The sequence below is a fragment of the Pecten maximus genome, chromosome 12 (genome assembly GCF_902652985.1).
Source record: "Pecten maximus chromosome 12, xPecMax1.1, whole genome shotgun sequence".
NCBI classification, from domain to species: domain Eukaryota; kingdom Metazoa; phylum Mollusca; class Bivalvia; order Pectinida; family Pectinidae; genus Pecten; species Pecten maximus.
In genome coordinates, this window is record NC_047026.1 from 34,812,224 (window position 1) to 34,839,489 (window position 27,266).

Here is a 27,266-nt window from a genome sequence, read left to right on the forward strand (position 1 = left end):
ATTTTTGAAAGTGAACGTTTATCCGAGATTTCAATATACATACTAGAATTTTGGTTTGATTCAAAATGATTGGATGTTCCTTACCCTATCGAAAATTTGTTGTGTCCCAGGGGAAAACACAACTGGGCCACCATTTGTTTACATCGCTACGCAGTATGAAAAAGTCCGAGAGGATCGAAAGGATCGTAAATCGCGGGACTACGAGACATAGAAAATGTTACTTATGTTCTAATAAAAACGATGTAAAAGGCTTACAAAATCACGAATATAGTAAATTTTAGTTCTGACAGATTAACAAACCAGAGGATAAGATTTTCTTGCGTGTAAAATTATAAAGATTTCCGATGCGCAATACCGGAAGTAAAACTTTGTATACACACAACCGGAGAAGAAACACGTGTGTAGCAGACCACGTAAGAGTGCTTCCTCTCACAATTAATAACATATTATCACAATAATACATACTTTAATTTTATTCCCCAATTCTTTGCAAAATGTGTACTTTGTTCAATTTATTAGCTGCTTAGATGGAATTATAATTAATTAGAGCATATAGTGATGTATCATCTGCAAAGAGTTTTATTTTAAAATCTATTTCTTCTTCAAGTAGGTTATTTATAGAAATCAACATCAGATATGGACCAATAACAGATCCTTGTGATACGCCAGCTTGAAGAGTTTTCAATGTTGAATGGTAACCATCTCGTACAGCTCTCTTTCCCCTGACTAATATCGGCAAACCATTTTAAAGCAATGTCAATACCCCTTTAAAAACTTTTAATTGGAATCGGGAGTGCCAAACTTTATATCACAGAACACTAACCTTGTTTCATGTTCCTTATCTAGTTGATTTATCATAGTAGGTGTAGTGGAAGGAGCTGACTTGTTGTGGAGTCGTTTGGAAAAAATAAAGATTACGTTTTTGATGATATGTTATGATCGAAAATGTATTTCATTTTTCTTTTGTATCTTACTAGATATTGGTGCTATTGATATAGGTCTATAATTTGTTGGATCATTTAGCAACATTATCCTTATAAATAGGATTAACATTGGCTACTTTCCAAGCGTTGGATAGAATGTCTGTTGATAAAGATTTGTTAAAAAGAATGTGATGAGGTTAAGTTAGCGATGGAGCTAAGTCTTTGATTAATCTTTGGATGATGTCATCGGGACCGTCAAGTTTATTAGTATTCATTTTTTAGTTGATCAAAGACATCCTGCTCAGAATGTCAATAATATCTAGTGAGTGGGAACGGATTGAGGTAGATTATTGAAGAAAAGTACTTGTTAAAAGTTTCAGTTCTATCTAACGTGTGAATATTTATTGAGTTATTAAACTGATAGCAGAATTTTCATTCACTATCTATTATAGGTTTTGCTATTTTCCACCATTGGTCAGAATTTTATCATTCAGAGAATTCTGTAATATGTCGATACATTTTTCTTAGCATTCCTAATAAGGTCCCTACAGAGTGACATGATTGTAGTATTGGATTGTTTAGCTTTGTAATGTTGACTATTGCGTTGGGGGGCCGCGGTGGCCGAGCGGTTAAAGTGTCCCGACACTTTAACATTAGCCCTCCACCTCTGGGTTGCGAGTTCGAAACCTACGTGGGGCAGTTGCCAGGTACTGACCGTAGGCCGGTGGTTTTTCTCCGGGTACTCCGGCTTTCCTCCACCTCCAAACCTGGCACGTCCTTAAATGACCATGGCTGTTAATAGGACGTTAAACAAAAACAAACAAACCAAACTATTGCGTTGTTTAAGTTTTTGGTCAAATTTCAGTATTCATCCACATTTTATCTTCTGGTCTTATCAACATTTGTTAGATGGAACATAATGATCCACACTCTGAAACTATTTTTGATTAATGATTTTGACTTACTGTTACACCATCAAGATTAAAGAGTTCCATTAAATCAATGTGTGATATAAACAGGTTACCATTAATACAAATTATACACTGATCCATTGACATTTTGTTGGAGTCAGAGTTATTGGTTAGTATAATATCAATGCTAGTGGCGGACAGTGCAGATATTCGTGTTGGTTCTAATACAACATCAGATAGGCCATAATTGTAGATAAGCTGTAAACTAGAATTAGGACTAATATTTAATATGTTCTTGTTAATATCACCTACCAGTATGTAATCTTTATTTAGATCTGAGACTTTATTTAGATTTTCACCTACAGTTTGTCCCAATAAGGCAAAGGAGAGTTAGGAGGTCCGTATATACAGTCTACACATATAATTTTGCCTTTTAATATGCCATACATATATTATATCAGATATGATATTTATAAGCCTTAGAAAAATGTCGTCATTCTTTAAATCATATCTACGCTTAGCATATGTATGTTTATTGACATGCAATAAAACACCCATCTCTTTGATTTGATCTGTCTTCTCTGTTTTGATTATCAAAAGACATGTTTTGGTCAGGTATGCCATCATGTAAGTTAGTTTCAGTTAGGCATATACGGTCATATTTGGAACATTTATTTTCAATTATATCAGTTTTTTTTCTAAGAGAACATATATTAAGATTGCATGGTGTGATATAAGATGATTGATACTTTTTATGATCTGGAGGTTCTGGAAAAAGGGTTTAAATGAATGTCCATAGCCATGATCAGTCATTATGGTAATTAAGTAAAATGCTATTTTGAGTGTTAGAATGTTTCCCCTGAGTTTCATTTCGAAGTAAAGATAATGATCCTAGGCCTTTAACATGGAAGATAACCATTGTTGTTTGATATGTATACATAAGATGGATTTAATCAGTATACTGATCTCCAGTAAAATTAAAAATCAATGCAAAACGTACAAATAAGAAAAAAAACTGATAAACAATTGTGTTGGTTGTTGATAAATTCAAATGTCATACCTTGATGAAATTATTTTAAAATAATTATCCAATAATTTACACAGTATGCCCAAGGAGCCCAAGCAAAGCTACAAGCATCCAACTGACAGTAACAAAGATCAGCCAAGTTAATCTCAGGATTTGATAAATTATCATATAGCGAGCGATTACAGACACTACAGATTCACACTCTAAAGTAAAGGAGAATGATAGGAGGTACAAAACAATTAGATGAAGGAGTTACCTGCTTATCTTCGGTAATTAATTCGAGGTTATAATTGTAGTTTTTTATACACGCCACTGTAACACAGAGCAAACTCTTTTATATTTAGTGGCATGGCATACGGAATAGTCTACTATTAATGGCGTAAATACAAAAGAGCATTTGAACATTATTGGTTGGCATTTCAGAATTAGCAGAATTAATAACTTTTAATCAATATGTCATCATATATAGATCATCAAATCAATACAGTGTAGTATGTAAATGTTAGATACAAAACAGGGAAGTGAGGTCGATAGTGTTAATTAGTTAATAACGTCTATTAGGAAAGGTTTAGAGATATTTAGGAGGGCGAAGCGAGGTATGTCCCCACGTTTATTAAGAAACGTTGAGATATATTTAGGAGAGCGAAGCGAGGTATGCCCCTACATTTATTAGGAAAGGTTGAGAGATATTTAGAAGAGCGAAGCGAGGTATGCACTCACGTTCATCAAGAAAGGTTGAGAGATATTTAGGAAATCTAAGCGAGGTATGTACCCACGTTTATTAAGAAAGGTTGAGAGATATTTAGGAAATCTAAGCGAGGTATGTCCCCACGTTTATTAAGAAAGGTTGAGAGATATTTAGGAAATCTAAGCGAGGTATGCCCCTACATTTATTAGGAAAGGTTGAGAGATATTTAGAAGAGCGAAGCGAGGTATGCACTCACGTTCATCAAGAAAGGTTGAGAGATATTTAGGAAATCTAAGCGAGGTATGTACCCACGTTTATTAAGAAAGGTTGAGATATTTAGGAAATCTAAGCGAGGTATGTCCCCACGTTTATTAAGAAAGGTTGAGAGATATTTAGGAAATCTAAGCGAGGTATGCCCCTACATTTATTAGGAAAGGTTGAGAGATATTTAGAAGAGCGAAGCGAGGTATGCACTCACGTTCATCAAGAAAGGTTGAGAGATATTTAGGAAATCTAAGCGAGGTATGTACCCACGTTTATTAAGAAAGGTTGAGATATTTAGGAAATCTAAGCGAGGTATGTCCCCACGTTTATTAAGAAAGGTTGAGAGATATTTAGGAAATCTAAGCGAGGTATGCCCCTACATTTATTAGGAAAGGTTGAGAGATATTTAGAAGAGCGAAGCGAGGTATGCACTCACGTTCATCAAGAAAGGTTGAGAGATATTTAGGAAATCTAAGCGAGGTATGTACCCACGTTTATTAAGAAAGGTTAAGAAAAATTAACGATAGCGAATCGAGGTATGTAGTCGTGTTTAAAGTAAATTGGAAAGGTGTACGAGTCACAATAACATAACTTGTACCCGTATATTTTAACACCCGGCACTCCTAATTTCCTTTCCCCTATAAGCCGCGGTGGCCGAGTGGTTAAGGTGTCCCGACACTTTATCACTAGCCCTCCACCTCTGGGTTGCGAGTTCGAAACCTACGTGGGGCAGTTGCCAGGTAGTGACTGTAGGCCGGTGGCTTTTCTCCGGGTACTCCGCCTTTCCTCTACATCCAAAACCTGGCACGTCCTTAAATGACCCTGGCTGTTGATAGGACGTTAAACAAAAACAAACCAAATCAAACCAAAGCACTATAAGCTGATGGCACCGGGCTTACCTAAGGAAAACACATATCTTACAGATTTTCTCTGTATAGTTACTATCTAACACACTGTGAAGCTTCGTGCTGCTGTGTATTGCACTTCGGTCCTGTTGATAAACATGATGTCGGCCATCATCTGTTTCGTCTGACAGAGATAAAAGAAGAATGTGCACAGTGAGCGCATTTTCCAGACTTCGGACTTTTGTAAGGGTGGCCTTTTTCGTTCAACATAGTGGTTGGTTAGTGTCTTGTTGGTTTGTAGATGCATACATATAGCTGTTTTATGAATCGTTAAAAAATGTAAATTTAATTAAAGTTTTGATGTCTGGTTACAGAATATATTTATTATACGAGGATAGAACATTTGTGTCAATTAGATTTGTATGATGATAGTGATTTTTCTTGTATAATATGTACATACAGCTTAGATGTAAGCTGTCCCGGTGGTTACGTTGCGAATGTTTGAGGTAAGCGGCTGATTTAGAAGTGTCTGTAGTGTCCTTGATTTCTAGTTATAACGGGTCAATAAATATACACTTCATCAATATACACAAGTGTACGTACCTGTAGGAGGAATTGATCAATATACCTGTAGGAGGAATTGATCAATATACCTGTAGGAGGAATTGATCAATATACCTGTAGGAGGAATTGATCAATATACCTGTAGGAGGAATTGATCAATATACCTGTAGGAGGAATTGATCAATATACATGTAGGAGGAATTGATCAATATACATGTAGGAGGAATTGATCAATATACCTGTAGGAGGAATTGATCAATATACCTGTAGGAGGAATTGATCAATATACATGTAGGAGGAATTGATCAATATACATGTAGGAGGAATTGATCAATATACATGTAGGAGGAATTGATCAATGTACATGTAGGAGGAATTGATCAATATACATGTAGGAGGAATTGATCAATATACCTGTAGGAGGAATTGAAGGACTTTGCAAGGCCGCTGTTATTTGTTTTGATAAACTCTTCGATATAATCAGCTTGGCATGAAAAAAACGAAGTTAGCCAAGAAAGGGGCACAGTTTGCTTCCATGGGTATGTAAATGGTATGTTAGAAGATCTGGTCACCAAACTCATCAAAATGTCAATCAGGAATTTAATCATTCTCACGATCTCACATTCGGTGTAACAGATAGACAAAATTTTATTTAGAATCAGACGTTCAGTTTAAGAAAAGTTCTTCCATTATCTTTCCGTTTGGAGTAAACAGTATTCCGATTAGGCTTAACGCTTAACAATGCTAATATTGTTAATAGGAAGATTAAAGACAGTATTTCGTCTTTAGAATAATCGGACAATATGAGGGTAGGAGATGGCCGCAATAAGATCCCGAAGCAGACACATATCAAACTAGACACGACATCCCTCCGAAAACCATAGACTGACCCCCCCCCCCCCCCCCCCCCCCCCAGAGTACGGCTAACATCGAGACTAACATATTCATAGCCTCATAGCCAAAACCACTAATTACAGAGTCACTTGCCATGAAATATCCTGTTACTTTACTGACCAAGTCGCAGAAAACAAAACATCCGTCTATACCACACATGATTGAACGTGGGCGCAAATGACAGAATTTTAAAAACATATCGCTCAGCGCATTGTAATAGCTGTAGCTACGTTACTGCAGAGGTGGGTATTTTTGTCACTGCTACATGTCCATACTTTTTGTTCCTTTGATGACAGATTAGCCGTGCTGTATAATGCACTATTGAGTCATTATTCTTAAAATTTACTCTTGTGTCTCTTTACAATACATTTGGATTCCTCGGACGTAAACTGTTAGACCAGAAGTGGTGATTGGCCATCGTGTCACGCATATTCTTAATGAAAATAGGTGTCGGTTCAACATGATTGGATGATTATAGATCCATAATTTGGCAGGTGTTTCGACAATGGAGAAGACTCTTACCCTTTCGGGACACAATGGCCTTATTCTCCTTGTACTTTTTAAAGACCTACGTGATAATTATTTGTGGTCATATTTTGCCCCTTTTTGCAGATTTTTAGTGATAAATTCTGTCGCCTTTTCATGCATTTTGTTTTTTGAAGTTTTATTTAGTCTCATTTTGACTGTTCTAACTGCCCCTCTGAACATTCAATCCTTTAACCATCAGCATCACCGAACAATTTCAGAAGGACAAAACAGCTATGTCGACAAAATATGTGGTACGCACATCTGTGTCGTCTGTAAAATCCATTTCTGTGTACAAACAAGAGGAAGAGATGTCGGGAGTTCGGATAATTGGCTTCCTACTTCTTTCAAGGTTTCAAGGTTTTATTGATATCACTCTGACACACTAACGTGTGTAACGAGAGGTCACATATACATAATAAAAAATGATACGTGGCGTACAGTTATACAATCTTACAATATTCTATACAATATAAATTTGTAATAATTACAAAGAACATTAAAGAACATTAAAGAATGGAGGAGCATTGCTTGATACAAAAATCACTTTAGAATCAATTTACTTAGTTTTTCTATAAATCTACACATTCTTATATAAACTTTACGATTAAATATAGTGAACATCCCTTGCATTTTTCCCGACTCGGATAAGTATAGTAGTATTTTGGAATATATTCCTTTCTCAAACATATTACAGTATCATGTTCACATTTAAATATATAATGAAATTCATCACTAATATCTGATATACACAAATTACATATTCTCTCATGACGAGGTAAGCCAAGCCATCGTCCTGATTCTATTGGTAGTTTAATATTAGAGATCGAAATTTACACATATTTTTTCTGTCTTTTTCATTTAGCTGTAACAAATACTTTTCTATGCCAAATTGTGTCTTAAATATAGAATATGTTTGTCCTCTTGAAGAATTATCAATATCATGAAACCATTTCTGTATAAACTGATCCTGCAATCTACTTTTGACCAGACTCTTTATTTCATCTCTTGAAAAAGAACATATTGATTGGTAAATCCAGACATAGTTTAAGCCAGATTTAGATAAAATATCTTTAACGTATGACAGCCATTTAAACGACATAGATCCAGTTTCCTGTAGAGTATACATTAATCTATAAATATTACTTGACAGTTTATTTGAGGTTATCAAACTATGCCAAAACGTTATCATTCTACATTTTATTTCATGTCAAGAGGGTATCTTCCTAGTTCGCCATAAATAATAAAATTACCTGTACACTTTCTTAATTTAAGTGTATTTTTACAAAATTGCAAGTGAATTTTCTCTATAATATTCACATTTTCAAATCCCCATATTTCAGATGAATACAATAAAACTGGCATGACAAGTGAATCAAATATTTTCAATTGGAGATCTACAGGAAGTGATATGTTCCTAAGTTTCTTGTAAATAGCAAAAACTGACTTCTGTGCTTGCTCAGCAAATTTTTTCTTAGCTTTACAAAAAAACTACCATTAAAGTTAAAGAATATACCTAGATATGTATACCCTTCATAAAAAAGCGAAGATAATAACACCTCATTACTGGCACAGATTCCGCATTCTCAGAAATGAAACTATTGACCTGATTCGTGAAGCAAAATCAAATTATATAAAAAAAACTAGAAACTCTCTTCATGATAATACTATCCCACCAGATAAATGGTGGAAGATAGCTAAATCCATCACTAACTTTACTAACAAATCCTCTTCCATTCCCCCTCTTGAATATATTAATCAGATATTCCATCATCCAATTGAAAAAGCTGAAATTTTAAATAGTCATTTCACTAGAATATCTACATCATCCCCTGACCTAGAATTACCTCAAACAGCACAACCCTTCACACCATTTTCACTAACAAATATCCATATCACTGAACAGGATGTATCTGACCAACTAAACATTCTTAACACTACCAAACCACCAGGTCCTTATAGTGTTATTCCCAAAGTTGTTAACAAACTTAGTCCTTCTCTAAAAATTCCCCTAACATTACTATTTAACAAATCTCTGGAATCAGGCACAGTACCAAACAGCTGGAAACAAGCAAACATTAATGCTATATACAAAGGAAATGGATCAACTAATGATGTCTTAAATTATAGACCCATCTCAATTACATCCTGCTTCAGCAAAGTAATGGAAAAAATAGTTTTCAAGTATCTTTATAACTACCTTGTTGAGAATTCCATTTTAACAGAACATCAGTCTGGTTTTATACCTGGTGATTCTACAGTAAATCAATTATTATTTATTTATAATGAAATTGTTAGTAACATGGATCAGGGTAAGGAGTTAAGATTTGTATTTTGTGATATTAGTAAGGCCTTTGATCGTGTATGGCATCAAGGCCTACTCTATAAACTTAACAAATATGGTATCAAAGGTAATCTACTTAATTGGTTTCAAAATTATCTAACCGATAGGTTTCAAAGAGTAAATACTGAGGGTTACTTTTCACAATTCAAGGTTGTTAATGCAGGTGTACCCCAGGGATCTGTTCTTGGGCCTCTTCTTTTTCTTCTTTACATTAATGACATAACTGAAAATATTTCTACTAATATCAAGCTGTTTGCAGATGACACCTCACTTTATGTAATCATAGATGAAGACCAAGCACTAGCAGCACAAGCACTAACAACTGATCTTACCAACATGAGTGAATGGGCAAATACTTGGGATATTAAATTCAACCGAAATAAAACTAAATCAGTTATATTCTCAAGGAAACAAAACACAAACCACCCTACTATAACATTTGAAAACAGCCAAATTACTGACACTACATCACACACACATTTAGGACTTACCCTAACAGAAGATGCATCATGGAAAAAACATATCAAAAATATTTACAAAAAGGCCTACAATAGACTCAACATCCATCCTTCGCTACATTAAAACTAAAGTCAATCGCAAAGCACTAATATCAATCTATACTGCATTTATCAGACCTATACTAGAATATGCTGACATTGTTTGGGACAACTGCACACAACAATCCAAAGATCTATTAGAATCTGTCCAACTTGAAGCAGCAAGAATCATTACAGGCCTTCGTTCAGGAACTACACACAACAAACTTTACATCGAACTTGATTGGGAAACTCTGGCTGCCAGACGAGAAAAACACAAATATATAATGTTGTACAAATTGACACATGAGCTAGCACCGCAATACTTACAAGACATATTAACTCCCCTTATTAACAATCCTGATGACAACCCTTATCCTCTTCGACAAACTAGACTTTTTAATTCACCTATATGCAGAACAAATAACTACTTCGATAGCTTCAATCCATCTATGTGCCGCACTGCTAATACTAATGATAAAACTCTCCTAGAATCGAATACACTTCAAAATTTCATGCTACAGTTAGACAAAAACAAAATCCATGAAATGGAATCGGTTAAAATTTTTAAAAATGAAGGCGATAGACGAGCAAATATAGTTCTAACACAATTAAGAACTTAATGTAGCGACCTAAATTTTGATTTGCATAATGACCACCTAAAAGACAGCCCAGAATGTACATGTACAAACCATTTAGAAACAGTATCCCATTTTTTTCAAGAATGCCCACTATACAATGACCTGCGTAATAATCTTTTTAACTTTCTTGATAACTGTGCTGCTAACCATAATCATACTTATATGGAAACCCTAGTAAAATGGATGCTCGAACTGTGATGGAAATACAAATAAACTGATGCTACACCAGATTCATTATTATATAGGTAAATCAAATCGTTTCAACTTATACAAAATATAAATTACATCATGCCATTATATCAAATATATTTAGAAATTGATTATGTTATACATATTAAATGGACAGTCTAGTACATTTGTAATTAAACTATTATAACCCCTGTTAGAGTCTGAATTCAGTTGAACACTGCTGTGAATGTACATCTATTTTCACTTGAATAACATTTAACTTGCCATCACTTCATATTATTTTAATTTTCCTCTATGTACATTTCAATGTATCATTCATGCAGTATTTCCCTATTTCTTTTATGATTACAGGTACATGTATGATGTAGTGAAATTTTTACTCTAAAAAAACACAGATTGGTAGATATGACTTATGCAAAATTTTGCATACGGACATTTGGTCTATCTGCCAAACTGTTTACTGAATAACTGTGCTACTATTACATACATATAATTATGTTGATGTGTGCTAATTTAATCTGTCATACCTTATAAATACAAATGTATGTTTTGTTTGTATGTGTGTCTGTATGTGTATCTGTATGTGTATGTCCAAAATTAATTAGATATATGTATAAGAGTTATCTCCCTCTCAATATGTGTAAATTTACTGTTTGTTAATTGTAAGTATATAATTCCATTTCAATTATCCGAATGAAATTTTCACTTTTTCACTATTTGTCCACATATAATATGGAGAGAATTTATTTAGGCCCTGCCTGTTATTCAATCCAATTGACCTTGTAAATAACACCTGTACATATATGTCAATAAAATTTGTTGAAATGAAATGTATACCCTTCAACTTACTCTGTATTACACAGTGTAAAATGGTGAATTTGTAGACATTTCCGTTTCGAAAAGATTACAACTTTTGCTTTTCTTATATTTAGTTCAAGTTTCCATTTCTTACAATATTGTTCAAATTCATTTAATAATTGTTGTAAACCATCTGGTGTTTCTGATAATAAAACTGTGTCATCAGCGTATAAAATGATAAAAAGTTTTAGATACATTCCGATATTGTCGATACATAAATTGTCTACAGTTCACTTCTTTCATAGATCTCGGATATACGGTCACGCACCAAGGGTCATATGAGGAAAGATGTCAAGGCAACGCTATGACATCCACAGAAATGATCCCCATGATAATTCATGTATTGCGATGGAGGCACTGTGAAATTTTGTTGTCTCTTTAATGTTTCATAATTAAGAAAGCAAGTGAATTGTACTTCTATTTTACATAGAATCTGTTAATGTCAATACAGAAGATGCTATACCATTCTTATTATTATACAAGAAGCGAGGATTTTTCCGCGATCTATGGGAACACATATGGCATGACAAAGAGGCGATTAGGACTTACCCGGACGACCCATCGCTTCCTATGAGAAGTGTATCGGACTGTTAAATGATGTCGTGATGTAGTTCAAGGTTTTGTCTTGTGGAGATTGATATTAATAAAGTAAAAAGTGTTATTCGTTCGTAAATCTTCAAATAGTATATATACATAAATATTTACCTTAATGCATAAATCAAGATCATTATCTCTCTTGATAAATTGGTATAATTAAACATATACCATGACCCTTGTCTATACAATAAAATAGTTATTTAAGATTGCATCACTGTGTCTCATAGTTACGTGTTACCTAATGGGGGTATTTTGTTTTCCTTGCTATTTTACAAAAGTATCCGACAGTCCGACACACTGGAAGTTTTATACACTAAGAGTTTATTCTTTTAAATTATCCGGTTTCATCTCCCCGGTAGGTTGTGTGAGGGGTCCATGATGACGTTTACATATTGTCTTAAGCATTATATTTCACTGACCATACACTTATCATACAATTAGAATATAACATTGCTTATTATGCAAATATCACTCACCTCCTGGTAAATGAAGGACAATTAGATAAGTAATTCATTTCCTTACCTATTGTTAACATTTTCATTGTCTCATGAAACGTTTGATATTGTAATTATCATCCTAATTCGTACATTTATTTATTAGTCTGTTGTCCGGAATACTTACACCTCGGGCTAATTTACATATATTTACGTATATGATACGCAATTCCTTATTTCATCTATTCTTCAATCACGTTCCTATGAAGACACATGACCTCCGCGTATTAAACTAAATAAGCATATACAATGTATATGAATGGCTTAATAGGTAATCCCATAACGTGGCCCCTCATATCATTGGTGGAGTCGGTGGATTATAAACAATTGTTTAGTGGTGTTAAAGGTCTTTACCTCAATCTAAGCGAATTAATTTTACTTCCATGTATGTGTTTCAGATGATTGGAGGTCGAATCTGCCACCTGTCTTGATGTCTGTTCCTGATCGCGTCACATTAAAACATTTGACAATTTGAAAATTTAATTTTGATATTGCGATATTTCCTTTTTAAATCAATTTAAAAAATCAAAATATTTGCTTAATATAAAAAAAAAAACTAGAACATTAAACACCTGTCTGATTATTAATCGGTTCATATAAATAGCAAATCCAGTGATATTTTCAATCATATAAATCACTACTTAACCAATTGTTCATCGCTATCAACATGTCTTGATTTTGACATTTAATCTGATACGATATCTGTAGATTTCGGCAAAAGCATGTGTAAAATGCAAGTTTCTGGAAAACAAAGAAACCTCATGAGGACCACACATATTGCACAAAATGATTATGTCGTTATGCTCACAAGTGTCTATAGCAGGTATTGCGAGCATTTGCTTGACCAGAATTGACGTTATGAAAACAAAAAACTAAACAAAAAACAAACTCCCCCCCCCCCCCCCCCAAAAAACAAAAAACATTGAATTCTCTTTTGACCATGGCGTCTGTGAATTATATCCATGTCGTTATGCTCACAAGTGTCTATATCAGGTAGTGCGAGCGTTTGTATGGCCAGATTTAACCATATAAAAGTATAACCATCGATTCTCTTTTGACCTTGAGATGCAAATGGCGGCTGTAAATTATATATATAAAAAAAGATGACAAATAGGGAGGCAATTCAATCTTCAAAAACGCTCTTATTAGACACCATGAAGAACTCTGATCATAAAGGTAGCCCGTCTTTAGGAAAAATAGTTCAACCGCAGAGTTTGAGTTTAAATATGCAGATTTCCGAAAATAGCCCCAAACTCCACTTTTAAACTATTTGTCTCAAAAACGTTACTCTTTCTGTGCTCAGATGTCTTAGTATCTTATATGAGCATTTTTAATAACTGGAATGCCTTCCTATATGCCATATTTGCTCATTATTTTGTGCAATATGTATTTGTGATCCTAAAACTTGCATTTTACGCATGTTTTACCGAAATTTACGTCAAAATCAAGACCCATACATAGTCATGATACATATAAACAAGTGGTCAAGTTACTTCTGTTTCATTGCAACAGAATAGTGATTTCGTTCTGGTAAAATATCACTGGATTTACTGTAGCAATTTGTAATGGAGTCTGTTCTTTATACACGTATGTATCAATGTCGTCTGATAAGATTAAGACAGCGATGTGAGGTCAGTTGTTGGTGTATTAATGTCATCTGATAAGATTGAGACAGCGATGTGAGGTCAGTTACTGATGTATTAATGTCATCTGATAATATTGAGACAGCGCTGTGTTAAAGTAATATATTAAGAAAGTATTAAGAACTGTTTTAATAGTTTCAAATTGTTACCAGTTTGTCAGAGTTATTTCCCTTTAGATATTCAAATTTTGATCTGATCATACAGGTAATTCCAATATATCATTAGTTGGTTGACCATAAAAGAGGTTTCACAGATAAATACTGGTCAATTATCTAGACAGGTGGTTGGGCACCAAATATCCTTAACATATGATGATACTAATGAATGTTAGTGAAACAAAATACATTGAGATATTTGGAGTTGGTTATGATATTCGGATATAATATACTATGACGAATATGTCAACATGTAAATGTACAACGGAGAAGTGTTACGACAGTAAGGCAGCTGTGCTTGAGTAGTAAGAGATGATCGTACATTATAACGAGAAATCATCTACCCAATTTATCCCTTTATCACCAGGTAGTGTATAGATAGTATAACTATAATTAATGGACTATTTATCCTTGTATCACCAGGTTGTGTATAGATAGTATAACGATAATTAATGGACTATTTATCCCTGTATCACCAGGTTGTGTATAGATAGTATAACTATAATTAATGGACTATTTATCCCTGTATCACCAGGTTGTGTATAGATAGTATAACGATAATTAATGGACTATTTATCTCTGTATCACCAGGCAGTATATAGATAGTATAACGATAATTAATGGACTATTTATTCCTGTATCACCAGGAAGTGTATAGATAGTATAACGATAATTAATGGACTATTTATCCCCGTATCACCAGGTTGTGTATAGATAGTATAACTATAATTAATGGACTATTTATCCCTGTATCACCAGGTAGTATATAGATAGTATAACGATAATTAATGGACTATTTATCCCTGTATCACCAGGTAGTGTATAGATAGTATAACTAATGGACTATTTATCCCTGTATCACCAGGTAGTGTATAGATAGTATAACGTTAATTAATGGACTATTTATCCCTGTATCACCAGGCAGTGTATAGATAGTATAACGATAATTAATGGACTATTTAACCTTGTATCACCAGGTAGTGTATAGATAGTATAACTATAATTAATGGACTATTTATCCCTGTATCACCAGGCAGTGTATAGATAGTATAACGATAATTAATGGACTATTTATCCCCGTATCACCAGGTTGTGTATAGATAGTATAACTATAATTAATGGACTATTTATCCCTGTATCACCAGGTAGTATATAGATAGTATAACGATAATTAATGGACTATTTATCCCTGTATCACCAGGTAGTGTATAGATAGTATAACTAATGGACTATTTATCCCTGTATCACCAGGTAGTGTATAGATAGTATAACGTTAATTAATGGACTATTTATCCCTGTATCACCAGGCAGTGTATAGATAGTATAACGATAATTAATGGACTATTTAACCTTGTATCACCAGGTAGTGTATAGATAGTATAACTATAATTAATGGACTATTTATCCCTGTATCACCAGGCAGTGTATAGATAGTATAACGATAATTAATGGACTATTTATCCCTGTATCACCAGGTAGTGTATAGATAGTATAACGTTAATTAATGGACTATTTATCCCTGTATCACCAGTTTGTGTATAGATAGTATAACGATAATTAATGGATTATTTATCCCTGTATCACCAGGCAGTGTATAGATAGTATAACGATAATTAATGGACTATTTATCCCTGTATCACCAGGTAGTGTATAGATAGTATAACGATAATTAATGGACTATTTATCCCTGTATCACCAGGTAGTGTATAGATAGTATAACGATAATTAATGGACTATTTATCCCTGTATCACCAGGTAGTGTATAGATAGTATAACGATAATTAATGGACTATTTATCCGTGTATCACCAGGCAGTGTATAGATAGTATAACGATAATTAATGTACTATTTATCTCTGTATCACCAGGTAGTGTATAGATAGTATAACGATAATTAATGGACTATTTACGGAATGTAAATTAGGACTAACATGTCGTAAATCAGAGTACTTCAGACAGATATATGTCCTATCGCCGTACTTATATAGGTCTGTGTGTCACAGACGGGCGATAGAATTAAGGAATGTTTCATATTTACTTATTATCATATTTATAGTACTGGATCAAATAAACGTCCCGTGCGATTATCATACTGTGATATAAAGATTTATTGTGGACCTTTTATAACAGACACCTCGTTAATATGGCCAGACAAAACGTAGTTTATCACTGTTCGATAAAACATTGAGACAATATTACTATTGTAATGGTAACATCGTTACAGGTTCATGTTTTCTATTGAGATATTTACTTTAGGATTGACCTAGATGTAACTTCACACATGTAATGGATAACAACAAAAATTATAACGAAAATTAAGGAATGCTTAATATCAAGGAAGGTTTCATATAAGAAAATTAGGGAGCGTTTTATATCATAAGTAAATTAGAAAATGTTTCATATTGTGAGGACATTAAGAAATGTTTCGAAATATTAGAGTATTAAGAAATGATAAAATTCAGGGTTGGTACATGATTTCATACCGTAAAGCAGTTTGTGAAAATTGTGCACTTCGGTATGAATCAAATATCTTATTCAATTACCATCAGTTTAGCTTCAAACATAAACAGGAACATTTCTTTTAATGTAAAAACGTTTAGAACTTTTGATCAACTGTCAAATGTTGTTGTCTTAGCTCCAGTATATAATTCGCTTGAAAGGTGTTGATGTTAGCCAAAACATTCACCACTGGTTAGATTGCTCATGTCATTGTTGTACAATGGTTAAAAACCACAAGCAATACGGACATAATAACGAAACCATAATTCTAACTCAAAATCGATTTAACGCTGACAAGATATAAACAAGAATATAGATATGCATGGAGAGTCATAAAAACTACAATGAGAATAAAACCAAGTGCTCTGGAAGAGAAAGCGTCTTCTTGCTTCATCGACGACATCCGCATACGGAAACACTATACTTCCAAATAAGATCATGATGTCGACCATACAATTAGTTTAAACCACTTTAACATTGGAATTACATCACAATGATTGAAGAGGATACGTCATTGATTTTTCAGATACAGGAAGATGACCGACATACACTCTGCATCGTTGATAACAAAACACACACAAACTTAAAATCAAAGTCAATTTATTACCACCACAACAGTTTGAAAAAAAGAAATGCAAAATACAAATTCAAATTCAGGACATAAAGTTTTCAGGAGATTTAAAATTAGAAGAAAACTTTGGACGAGTTATTCTACTTCGCACACATTGACAAGATACAGCCACTTTCTGCTGAGATAAAGCATATTCATACTCTCCATCGATACAAGTGCTTTGTCTTTTAAGGACAGGGAGGAAGCGGTAAACAGGTTCACATGCGTAATGTTGTCTTCGTCTGCGCAGTCCCGGTATCTGACATTCACTACAGCGACATCTGGCGTGGACAATCGTCGAGGGAATTCTCGTAGCGTCTACTTCTTTAACTAGATAAGAGGGGCATGTAGAGGGATCTTCCGCTTCTCCTTGGCCTGTTGGCACTGGACAACTGGTATCACCTTGTAGTAAAACCCTGCGAAATAATGGATACAGAGTAAAACCGCAGTTTGTTGTTTATGATACATGTATTGCATTTCGGATAGTACAATAAAGAATTTGATGTCCTTTGTAAGAATAGTTATTTCTGGAAATCAAAGATGCCTTAAACAGTAATACCAATACGAATATCAAACGGCGTAACTTGGCTATTATTGCACTAAAGACGAAAGCATTACTTCAGTTCGAAAATTGAAACCTTTTATCTACTATAAATTGCATACCTATATATATACGAAGTATGTTTCTATAAAAAGGGACATTTGATATATTAATGACTTATTTCATAGATTCTAGGTACACTACAGAACAAATGTGAGGAGCACATTCAAAGACGTATTAATTAAAAAGTACATAACGAATGATGAAATTAATCAATTTTTTACCAATTTGGTATGATTGTATCATCTATATTGGTCTAATGCTGTTTTAGAGTTTATAACTATTTATGTTATAAAAAAAATATTCATTTAATATTCTTTGAAACATAGCTTAGACAAGGTTAAACTTAAACAAATTGTGAGGAAAAACTCTCCACCTCCGAAAATAAGCATGTTCCCCACGTCTAGATAATGTAATTCAAAATACCCCAGTGCAAATGCAAATCATTTAAGCTACAAGGAAGGGCCACGTCGCCAAGATCAGATGACAATCTTCTTACTACAGGGCTGTTTTAGCGGAATATATCGTTTGCTTAATAGAACTTTAATGATAGAACTTAAGTAATTAATTTAAACATTGCATCCATTGATAGGGTAGATCAGCGTTGAGAAGTACGTGACGTCCAACTGAACGTCACCACCACCTGCACCTATTGTCGGGTGTTGATTGGTTCAATTTTATTACGGAAGTGACATATGACTTGAACCTACCCAATGCTGTCCTTAGTTATAAAACATATTTATCATCATATATGGTTAGATGATTTTATGAAGAGAAGTGTTGTGTGTAATATGAACATATTTTACTGTTAAAGTAGAGGGGGTTTGGATCGAAGGTACAATTGGCCTGTTTCGTACTTACGTATACACATCAGATGTATCCACCTCTGTCGCATCGTACGACAACCAAAGTTTACTTCCTTGTAACAGTGTACGGGTAAGGTTGTTCATTTGACTCGTACTGGGATTACGGCACCACGTGGCCATATCTGCTTGGCAATTTAGCAGCATCAGCACCTGGAAGGTACAATACGTGAAATATATGTCAACACTGTGAAAGGAACCAGTGTTGAAATAGATGTGTAATAAACATTTTGGTTACCTTTATCAGCTGATTTTATCTCAAATGACAAATAATATCAAGTTTTTATATTTGGTTAGTATTAGCTGTACGAAGAGATATCGTTATATCAAACTTATTACTGTAAATGCTGATTGTATCCGGTACATTGTTTTGTTTGGTGTATCAATACATTGTACTTTTATTATTGTTATATAAATATCTATAAATGTCCTTACTTTTGTCAGTTATGAGGTATAAAGTGTATGTCTCGCCCGTATACTTGGTAATTCAACATTCCACTCACGATATTGTAATTATTTAATTGTTCAATTGTCTAATCGGCCTATCAACGTTAGCTACCGTATCGTAGATGACGGAAGGTTATATTGGTGTCACCTGTATCTACATACCTTCCTCCACCCCCGTGAATAAATTCACTATCTCATGGATCAGGTGTAAATTTACAAAGCTATTCAGATTTTACTGACACTGTTACAGGGTACATAACCAGCTTGTGTGACGGTCATGGGTAGTTACATTTCAAACAGGCATATTGTATTACTTTTATCAAACGATTAGGATAGTTGAGTAACGCGACTTGAATTAGAAGATTTCCTTTTTAACTCGATCTGCCCATTTTCTATTGTTCTTTGTAATATTAATAGTTTCGCTCTAGAAGTAATGAGTTCGAGGTAGGCGGAGTTTTCATTATACAATTATAGTGTTATTATTACACCAACACTTCTATTGTGAATCACGTTTGCAATTTTTCGCTTAGTCGCAGGAAAGTGGAATTTGTGCATATTCTATCATATATCTGTAAAAGACAAACTAATCAGCTGAAAATTCCTTACATTACGTGCGCGCTAACAAGTAATTTGAATCTTCAGAATAAAGAAAACAATTAGTGGAAATTAAGATTAGGTAGAAAATTGATTGCTTTGTAGAAACTTATTTGCTTAAGTAATATCCATCACTCAGGTCTTAATGAATATACCGCATCTTTATCTTTATCAATATGTCAATATCTGCACAGCTCCGACATACCAAACCAACCTAGTTCAACCATTAATATTACACATTTACACATATAATATATTACATTATTATAAACTATATACTGTACATATATACCCCTAATCATATTACCTGTAGAGACAATAACAAGCTGGGTCGATGGAACATCTTAATATCAAAATTATCTGCAGGAATATAGATGTTAGTCAGCAATTTTCTGGTCTGTGATCTAGATTACATACTGAGTGATTTATACTTACAATCAAGGAATTTCCTAAGGGCTAGTTCCCGGACTTTCCTCTTCAGTACACCATCCTGGTTGTTTAGGAAGTCTCTATACCCGCATTTGAATGTTGTAAAACGAGTACCCTAGTAATAAAACATTATAGTTTCCTTGATAAAGCAGGGTTTATCCTGCAATCGAGGCATGGATGGGTAAGAACAGATACCAGTTAGCAGAATAATGAATAATATCAAATGCGATATAAATAATCAAGACAAATATGTACATTCTTAAAGCAGGTGATAGAAATCATCTCCACGCATATTTTCCAATTTTCTATCTCTTTGCAAGCGTTCAGATGACCGTAAAATAAAACCTAAGATCTCCTTTTAAATAAAGATGAATATATTATTCAATAAAGATATCTAGTCAATGTTTGACGTGAACGAATGAGGCAGTAAGTCCTTAAACAATGTACAAATATACATTCAACTTATGAAGTGTTATTACAAAATCTAAAACAGACATAAAATATAGAAAACAGACATAAAATATAGAAAACAGATACATTGTATAGAAAACAGATATAAAGACATAGAAAACAGATACAATGTACAGAAAACAGATATAAAATATAGAAAACAGATATAAAATATAGAAAACAGATATAAAGTATAGAAAACAGATACAATGTACAGAAAACAGATATAAAATATAGAAAACAGATATAAAGATATAGAAAACAGATACAATGTACAGAAAACAGATATAAAATATAGAAAACAGATATAAAGATATAGAAAACAGATACAATGTACAGAAAACAGATATAAAATATAGAAAACAGATATAAAGTATAGAAAACAGATACAATGTACAGAAAACAGATATAAAGTATAGAAAACAGATACATTGTATAGAAAACAGATATAAAGTATAGAAAACAGATATAAAATATAGAAAACAGATATAAAATATAGAAAACAGTTATAAAATATAGAAAACAGATACAATGTACAGAAAACAGATATAAAATATAGAAAACAGATATAAAGTATAGAAAACAGATACAATGTACAGAAAACAGATATAAAATATAGAAAACAGATATAAAGTATAGAAAACAGATACAATGTACAGAAAACAGATATAAAATATAGAAAACAGATATAAAGATATAGAAAACAGATACATTGTATAGAAAACAGATATAAAGTATAGAAAACAGATATAAAATATAGAAAACAGATATAAAATATAGAAAACAGATATAAAATATAGAAAACAGATATAAAGATATAGAAAACAGATACAATGTACAGAAAACAGATATAAAATATAGAAAACAGATATAAAGATATAGAAAACAGATATAAAGATATAGAAAACAGATACAATGTACAGAAAACAGATATAAAGTATAGAAAACAGATAAACATGTACAGTATAGAAAGCAGATATATATGAAAAAGAATAGAAAAGACACAAACCAAAAAGACAAAATAATAAACAAGTTATTTTATTGATTGTGTAACAATGATAGTGTATTTGGATAACATAACAATGAATTTTCATGGAGTGATGATGCTATTTGTACAATAGTTGTACAATAGTTCGTGTAGGAAGAATCGTGCATGTATTTCATATGATTTGGGCGTTTCTTTGCTTTGACACAATGATGTCTATAAGATTTATCAAGGATATATCACATATGGATGTTTGAAAGAGATTGTGACGACTATCGATGTTTATAGTGTATTATAGAATCCATTCACTAGGGAAATAGTGAACAGAACAATGGCATGGTCAGAACTTTTTCTCTAACAGGACTTCTGATAACATAGCAGCAGAATTGTGATGTTCCTTATTATATGATTTTATCACGTGTAATTTGAGTGTATATCTTATTTAAAGATGAATAAGTGCTTCATATATGATTTTTGATGTTTTCACATTTTTAGTGAGAAATGAATGATTGTTTGCTAGAAAATGGCATTTGGTATGCATGTAATTGACCAATTACATATGATTGATTGAATAACTTTCTTAAATATATATTCATTATTGTTCCATTTTGATATTCTCCATTTGATGTACGTAAGTTCCAGGTAAAACATAACCAAAGTAAAATATGATCTTTCAATAGAGAATACATACGGTTATGAAAAAAAATAATTTTCAAATTTAAACTTAATATCCTTTTATATATTTTATTTTGATGTATTTTGTAATAAGAATTTGTTGATAAAGAGAAAAGATATCGTTTTCAAATCACTTGTTACAATGTTATTCTGATATTTGGAGGATTTTAAATCTTCTGAATCATTGTCTAAGTTGTAGAAGTACATTGATAAATGTTGAGAAGTCCTGATACATAGCTTAGATGTTGGTTCATAAGAAAGGCTGATCCTTATCACTTCTACCTATACCACACTATCGTTCAGTTGGTTCAATCACGTCTTGTAAAAATGGTTTTCAATGGGATTTTTTTGCAATCTAGAATGGTTTGGGGTTTTGTTCAACATCTGTATTATCTTGGAGTGGTTGCAGGTTTTGTTTTGTGTTTCCTGTATCCTATAATGGTTGGGGGTTTTGTTTGGTAGTTGTCTGTATCCTTTAATGGTTGGGGGTTTTGTTTGGTAGTTGTCTGTATCCTATAATGGTTTGGGGGATTTTGTTTGGTAGTTATCTGTATCCTATAATGGTTGGGGGTTTTGTTTGGTAGTTGTCTGTACCTATAATGGTTGGGGGTTTTGTTTGGTAGTTGTCTGTATCCTATAATGGTTGGGGTTTTGTTTGTGAATTGTCTGTATCCTATAATGGTTGGGGGTTTTGTTCGGTAGTTGTCTGTACCTATAATGGTTGGTGGTTTTGTTTGGTAGTTGTCTTTATCCTATAATGGTTGGGGGTTTTGTTTGGTAGTTGTCTGTATCCTATAATGGTTTGGGGATTTGTTTGGTAATTGTCTGTACCTATAATGGTTGGGGGTTTTGTTTGGTAATTGTCAGTATCCTATAATGTTTGGGGGTTTTGTTTGGTAATTGTCTGTATCCTATAATGGTTGGGGGTTTTGTTTGTGAATTGCCTGTATCCTGTAATGGGTGGGGGTTTTGTTTGGTAGTTTTCTGTATCCTATAATGTTTGGGGGTTTTGTTTGTGAATTGCCTGTATCCTATAATGGTTGGGGATTTTGTTTGGTAATTGTCTGTATCCTATATTGTTTGGGGGTTTTGTTCGGTAATTGTATGTATCCTATAATGTTTGGGGGTTTTGTTTGGTAGTTGTCTGTATCCTATAATGTTTGGGGGTTTTGTTTGTGAATTGTCTGTATCCTATATTGGTTGGGGGTTTTGTTTGGTAATTGTCTGTATCCTATATTGTTTGGGGGTTTTGTTCGGTAATTGTATGTATCCTATAATGTTTGGGGGTTTTGTTTGGTAGTTGTCTGTATCCTATAATGGTTGGGGGTTTTGTTTGGTAGTTGTCTGTATCCTATAATGGTTTGGGGGATTTTGTTTGGTAGTTATCTGTATCCTATAATGGTTGGGGGTTTTGTTTGGTAGTTGTCTGTATCTGTAATGGTTGGGGGTTTTGTTTGGTAGTTGTCTGTATCCTATAATGGTTGGGGTTTTGTTTGTGAATTGTCTGTATCCTATAATGGTTGGGGGTTTTGTTCGGTAGTTGTCTGTACCTATAATGGTTGGTTGTTTTGTTTGGTAGTTGTCTGTATCCTATAATGGTTTGGGGATTTGTTTGGTAATTGTCTGTACCTATAATGGTTGGGGGTTTTGTTTGGTAATTGTCAGTATCCTATAATGTTTGGGGGTTTTGTTTGGTAATTGTCTGTATCCTATAATGGTTGGGGGTTTTGTTTGTGAATTGCCTGTATCCTATAATGGGTGGGGGTTTTGTTTGGTAGTTTTCTGTATCCTATAATGTTTGGGGGTTTTGTTTGTGAATTGCCTGTATCCTATAATGGTTGGGGGTTTTGTTTGGTAATTGTCTGTATCCTATATTGTTTGGGGGTTTTGTTCGGTAATTGTATGTATCCTATAATGTTTGGGGGTTTTGTTTGGTAGTTGTCTGTATCCTATAATGTTTGGGGGTTTTGTTTGTGAATTGTCTGTATCCTATATTGGTTTGGGGTTTTGTTTGGTAATTGTCTGTATCCTATATTGGTTGGGGGTTTTGTTTGTTATTTGTCTGTATCCTATAATGGTTTTGGGATTTTGTTTGGTAATTGTCTGTATCCTATAATGGTTGGGGGTTTTGTTTGGTAGTTGTCTGTACCCATAATGGTTGGGGGTTTTGTTCGGTAGTTGTCTGTATCATATAATGGTTGGGGGTTTTGTTTGGTAGTTGTCTGTACCTATAATGGTTGGGGTTTTTGTTTGGTAGTTGTCTGTACCTATAATGATTGAGGGTTTTGTTTGGTAGTTGTCTGTACCTATAATGGTTGGGGGTTTTGTTCGGTTATTGTCTGTACCTATAATGGTTTGGGGTTTTTGTTTGGTAGTTGTCTGTACCTATAATGGTTGGGGGTTTTGTTTGGTAGTTGTCTGTACCTATAATGGTTGGAGGTTTTGTTTTGTGTTTTTCTGTATCCTATAATGGTTTGGGGGTTTTGTTTGGTAGTTGTCTGTATCCTATGATCGTTTGGGGGGTTTTGTGTGGTAATTGTCTGTATCCTATAATGTTTGGGGTTTTGTTTGGTAATTGTCTGTATCCTATAATGGTTGGGGGTTTCCTATAATGGTTTTGGGGTTTTGGTTGGTAATTGTCTGTATCCTATAATGGTTTGGGGTTTCCTATAATGGTTTTGGGGTTTTGGTTGGTAATTGTCTGTACCTATAATGGTTGGGGGTTTTGTTTGGTAGTTGTCTGTATCCTATAATGTTTGGGGGTTTTGTTTAGTAATTATCTGTATCCTATAATGGTTGGGGGTTTTGTTTGGTAGTTGTCTGTATCCTTTAATGGTTGGGGGTTTTGTTTGGTAGTTGTCTGTATCCTATAATGGTTTGGGGGATTTTGTTTGGTAGTTATCTGTATCCTATAATGGTTGGGGGTTTTGTTTGGTAGTTGTCTGTATCTGTAATGGTTGGGGGTTTTGTTCGGTAGTTGTCTGTACCTATAATGGTTGGTGGTTTTGTTTGGTAGTTGTCTTTATCCTATAATGGTTGGGGGTTTTGTTTGGTAGTTGTCTGTATCCTATAATGGTTTGGGGATTTGTTTGGTAATTGTCTGTACCTATAATAGTTGGGGGTTTTGTTTGGTAATTGTCAGTATCCTATAATGGTTGGGGGTTTTGTTTGGTAGTTGTCTGTATCCTATAATGGTTGGGGGTTTTGTTTGTGAATTGCCTGTATCCTGTAATGGGTGGGGGTTTTGTTTGGTAGTTTTCTGTATCCTATAATGTTTGGGGTTTTGTTTGGTATTTGTCTGTATCCTATAATGGTGTGGGGTTTTGTTTGGTAATTGTCTGTATCCTATAATGGTTGGGGGCTTCCTATAATGGTTTTGGGGTTTTGGTTGGTAATTGTCTGTATCCTATAATGGTTTGGGGTTTCCTATAATGGTTTTGGGGGTTTTGGTTGGTAATTGTCTGTACCTATAATGGTTGGGGGTTTTGTTTGGTAGTTGTCTGTATCCTATAATGTTTGGGGGTTTTGTTTAGTAATTATCTGTATCCTATAATGGTTGAGGGTTTTGTTTGGTAGTTGTCTGTATCCTATAATGGTTGGGGGTTTTGTTTGGTAGTTGTCTGTATCCTATAATGGTTTGGGGGATTTTGTTTGGTAGTTATCTGTATCCTATAATGGTTGGGGGTTTTGTTTGGTAGTTGTCTGTATCTGTAATGGTTGGGGGTTTTGTTTGGTAGTTGTCTGTATCCTATAATGGTTGGGGTTTTGTTCGGTAGTTGTCTGTACCTATAATGGTTGGTTGTTTTGTTTGGTAGTTGTCTGTATCCTATAATGGTTTGGGGATTTGTTTGGTAATTGTCTGTACCTATAATGGTTGGGGGTTTTGTTTGGTAATTGTCAGTATCCTATAATGTTTGGGGGTTTTGTTTGGTAGTTTTCTGTATCCTATAATGTTTGGGGGTTTTGTTTGTGAATTGCCTGTATCCTATAATGGTTGGGGGTTTTGTTTGGTAATTGTCTGTATCCTATATTGTTTGGGGGTTTTGTTCGGTAATTGTATGTATCCTATAATGTTTGGGGGTTTTGTTTGGTAGTTGTCTGTATCCTATAATGTTTGGGGGTTTTGTTTGTGAATTGTCTGTATCCTATATTGGTTGGGGGTTTTGTTTGGTAATTGTCTGTATCCTATATTGGTTGGGGGTTTTGTTTGTTATTTGTCTGTATCCTATAATGGTTTTGGGATTTTGTTTGGTAATTGTCTGTATCCTATAATGGTTGGGGGTTTTGTTTGGTAGTTGTCTGTACCAAAAGGGTTTGGGGGGGTTTTTTGTTCGGTGTTGTCTGTAATATAATTGGGGGGTTTTTTTTGGGTGTTTTTTGTCCCTATAATTTTTGGGGTTTTTTGTTTGGTATTTTTCTTACCTTAATATTGGGGGGTTTTTTTTGTATTTGTCTTCCCTAAAAGGGTTTGGGGGGTTTTTGTTCGGTTTTTTCTTTACTTTTAATGGTTTGGGGTTTTGTTGGGTATTGTCTGACCTATAATTTTTTTGGGGGTTTTGTTTGGTATTTGTTGTCCTAAAAGGGGGGGAGGTTTTTTTTTGTGTTTTCTGTATCCTTTTGTTTGGGGGTTTTTTTTGGGGGTTTGTACCCATGATCGGGGGGGGGGTTTGGGGGAAATTGTCGTACCCCAAATTTTTGGGGGTTGTTTTGGAAATTGTCGTACTAAAATGGTTGGGGGTTTTTCCTTATAATTTTTTTGGGTTTTTTTTGGGGGGGAATTTTTGTACCATAATGGTTTGGGGTTTCCTATAATGGTTTTGGGGTTTTGGTTGGTAATTGTCTGTACCTATAATGGTTGGGGGTTTTGTTTGGTAGTTGTCTGTATCTGTAATGGTTGGGGGTTTTGTTCGGTAGTTGTCTGTACCTATAATGGTTGGTGGTTTTGTTTGGTAGTTGTCTTTATCCTATAATGGTTGGGGGTTTTGTTTGGTAGTTGTCTGTATCCTATAATGGTTT

At 33.9% G+C, this 27,266-nt stretch overlaps 1 protein-coding gene across 1 annotated transcript; it reads right to left on the minus strand.

Annotated features, from left to right (window-relative positions):
• Nucleotides 1-17,215: 17,215 nt before the first annotated feature.
• Nucleotides 17,216-18,808, minus strand: LOC117339267 (interleukin 17-like protein). The gene is made up of 2 exons (XM_033900756.1): nucleotides 18,669-18,808; nucleotides 17,216-17,622 (listed from the first exon to the last, which is right to left on the minus strand). Exons 1-2 carry the CDS (start codon nucleotides 18,791-18,793, stop codon nucleotides 17,250-17,252), a joined length of 498 nt encoding a protein of 165 aa, XP_033756647.1. The 5' UTR covers nucleotides 18,794-18,808; the 3' UTR covers nucleotides 17,216-17,249.
• Between the last annotated feature and the right edge of the window lie 8,458 nt (nucleotides 18,809-27,266).

Excerpts from the sequence above, each read along its gene's own strand:
- LOC117339267 (XM_033900756.1), bottom strand. The coding sequence starts at position 18,793 with ATGGCCACGTGGTGCCGTAATCCCAGTACGAGTCAAATGAACAACCTT. Across the intron at positions 17,623-18,668 it reads GATACATCTGATGTGTATAC|GGTTTTACTACAAGGTGATA; the intron begins GTAAGTACGAAA and ends ATTATTTCGCAG.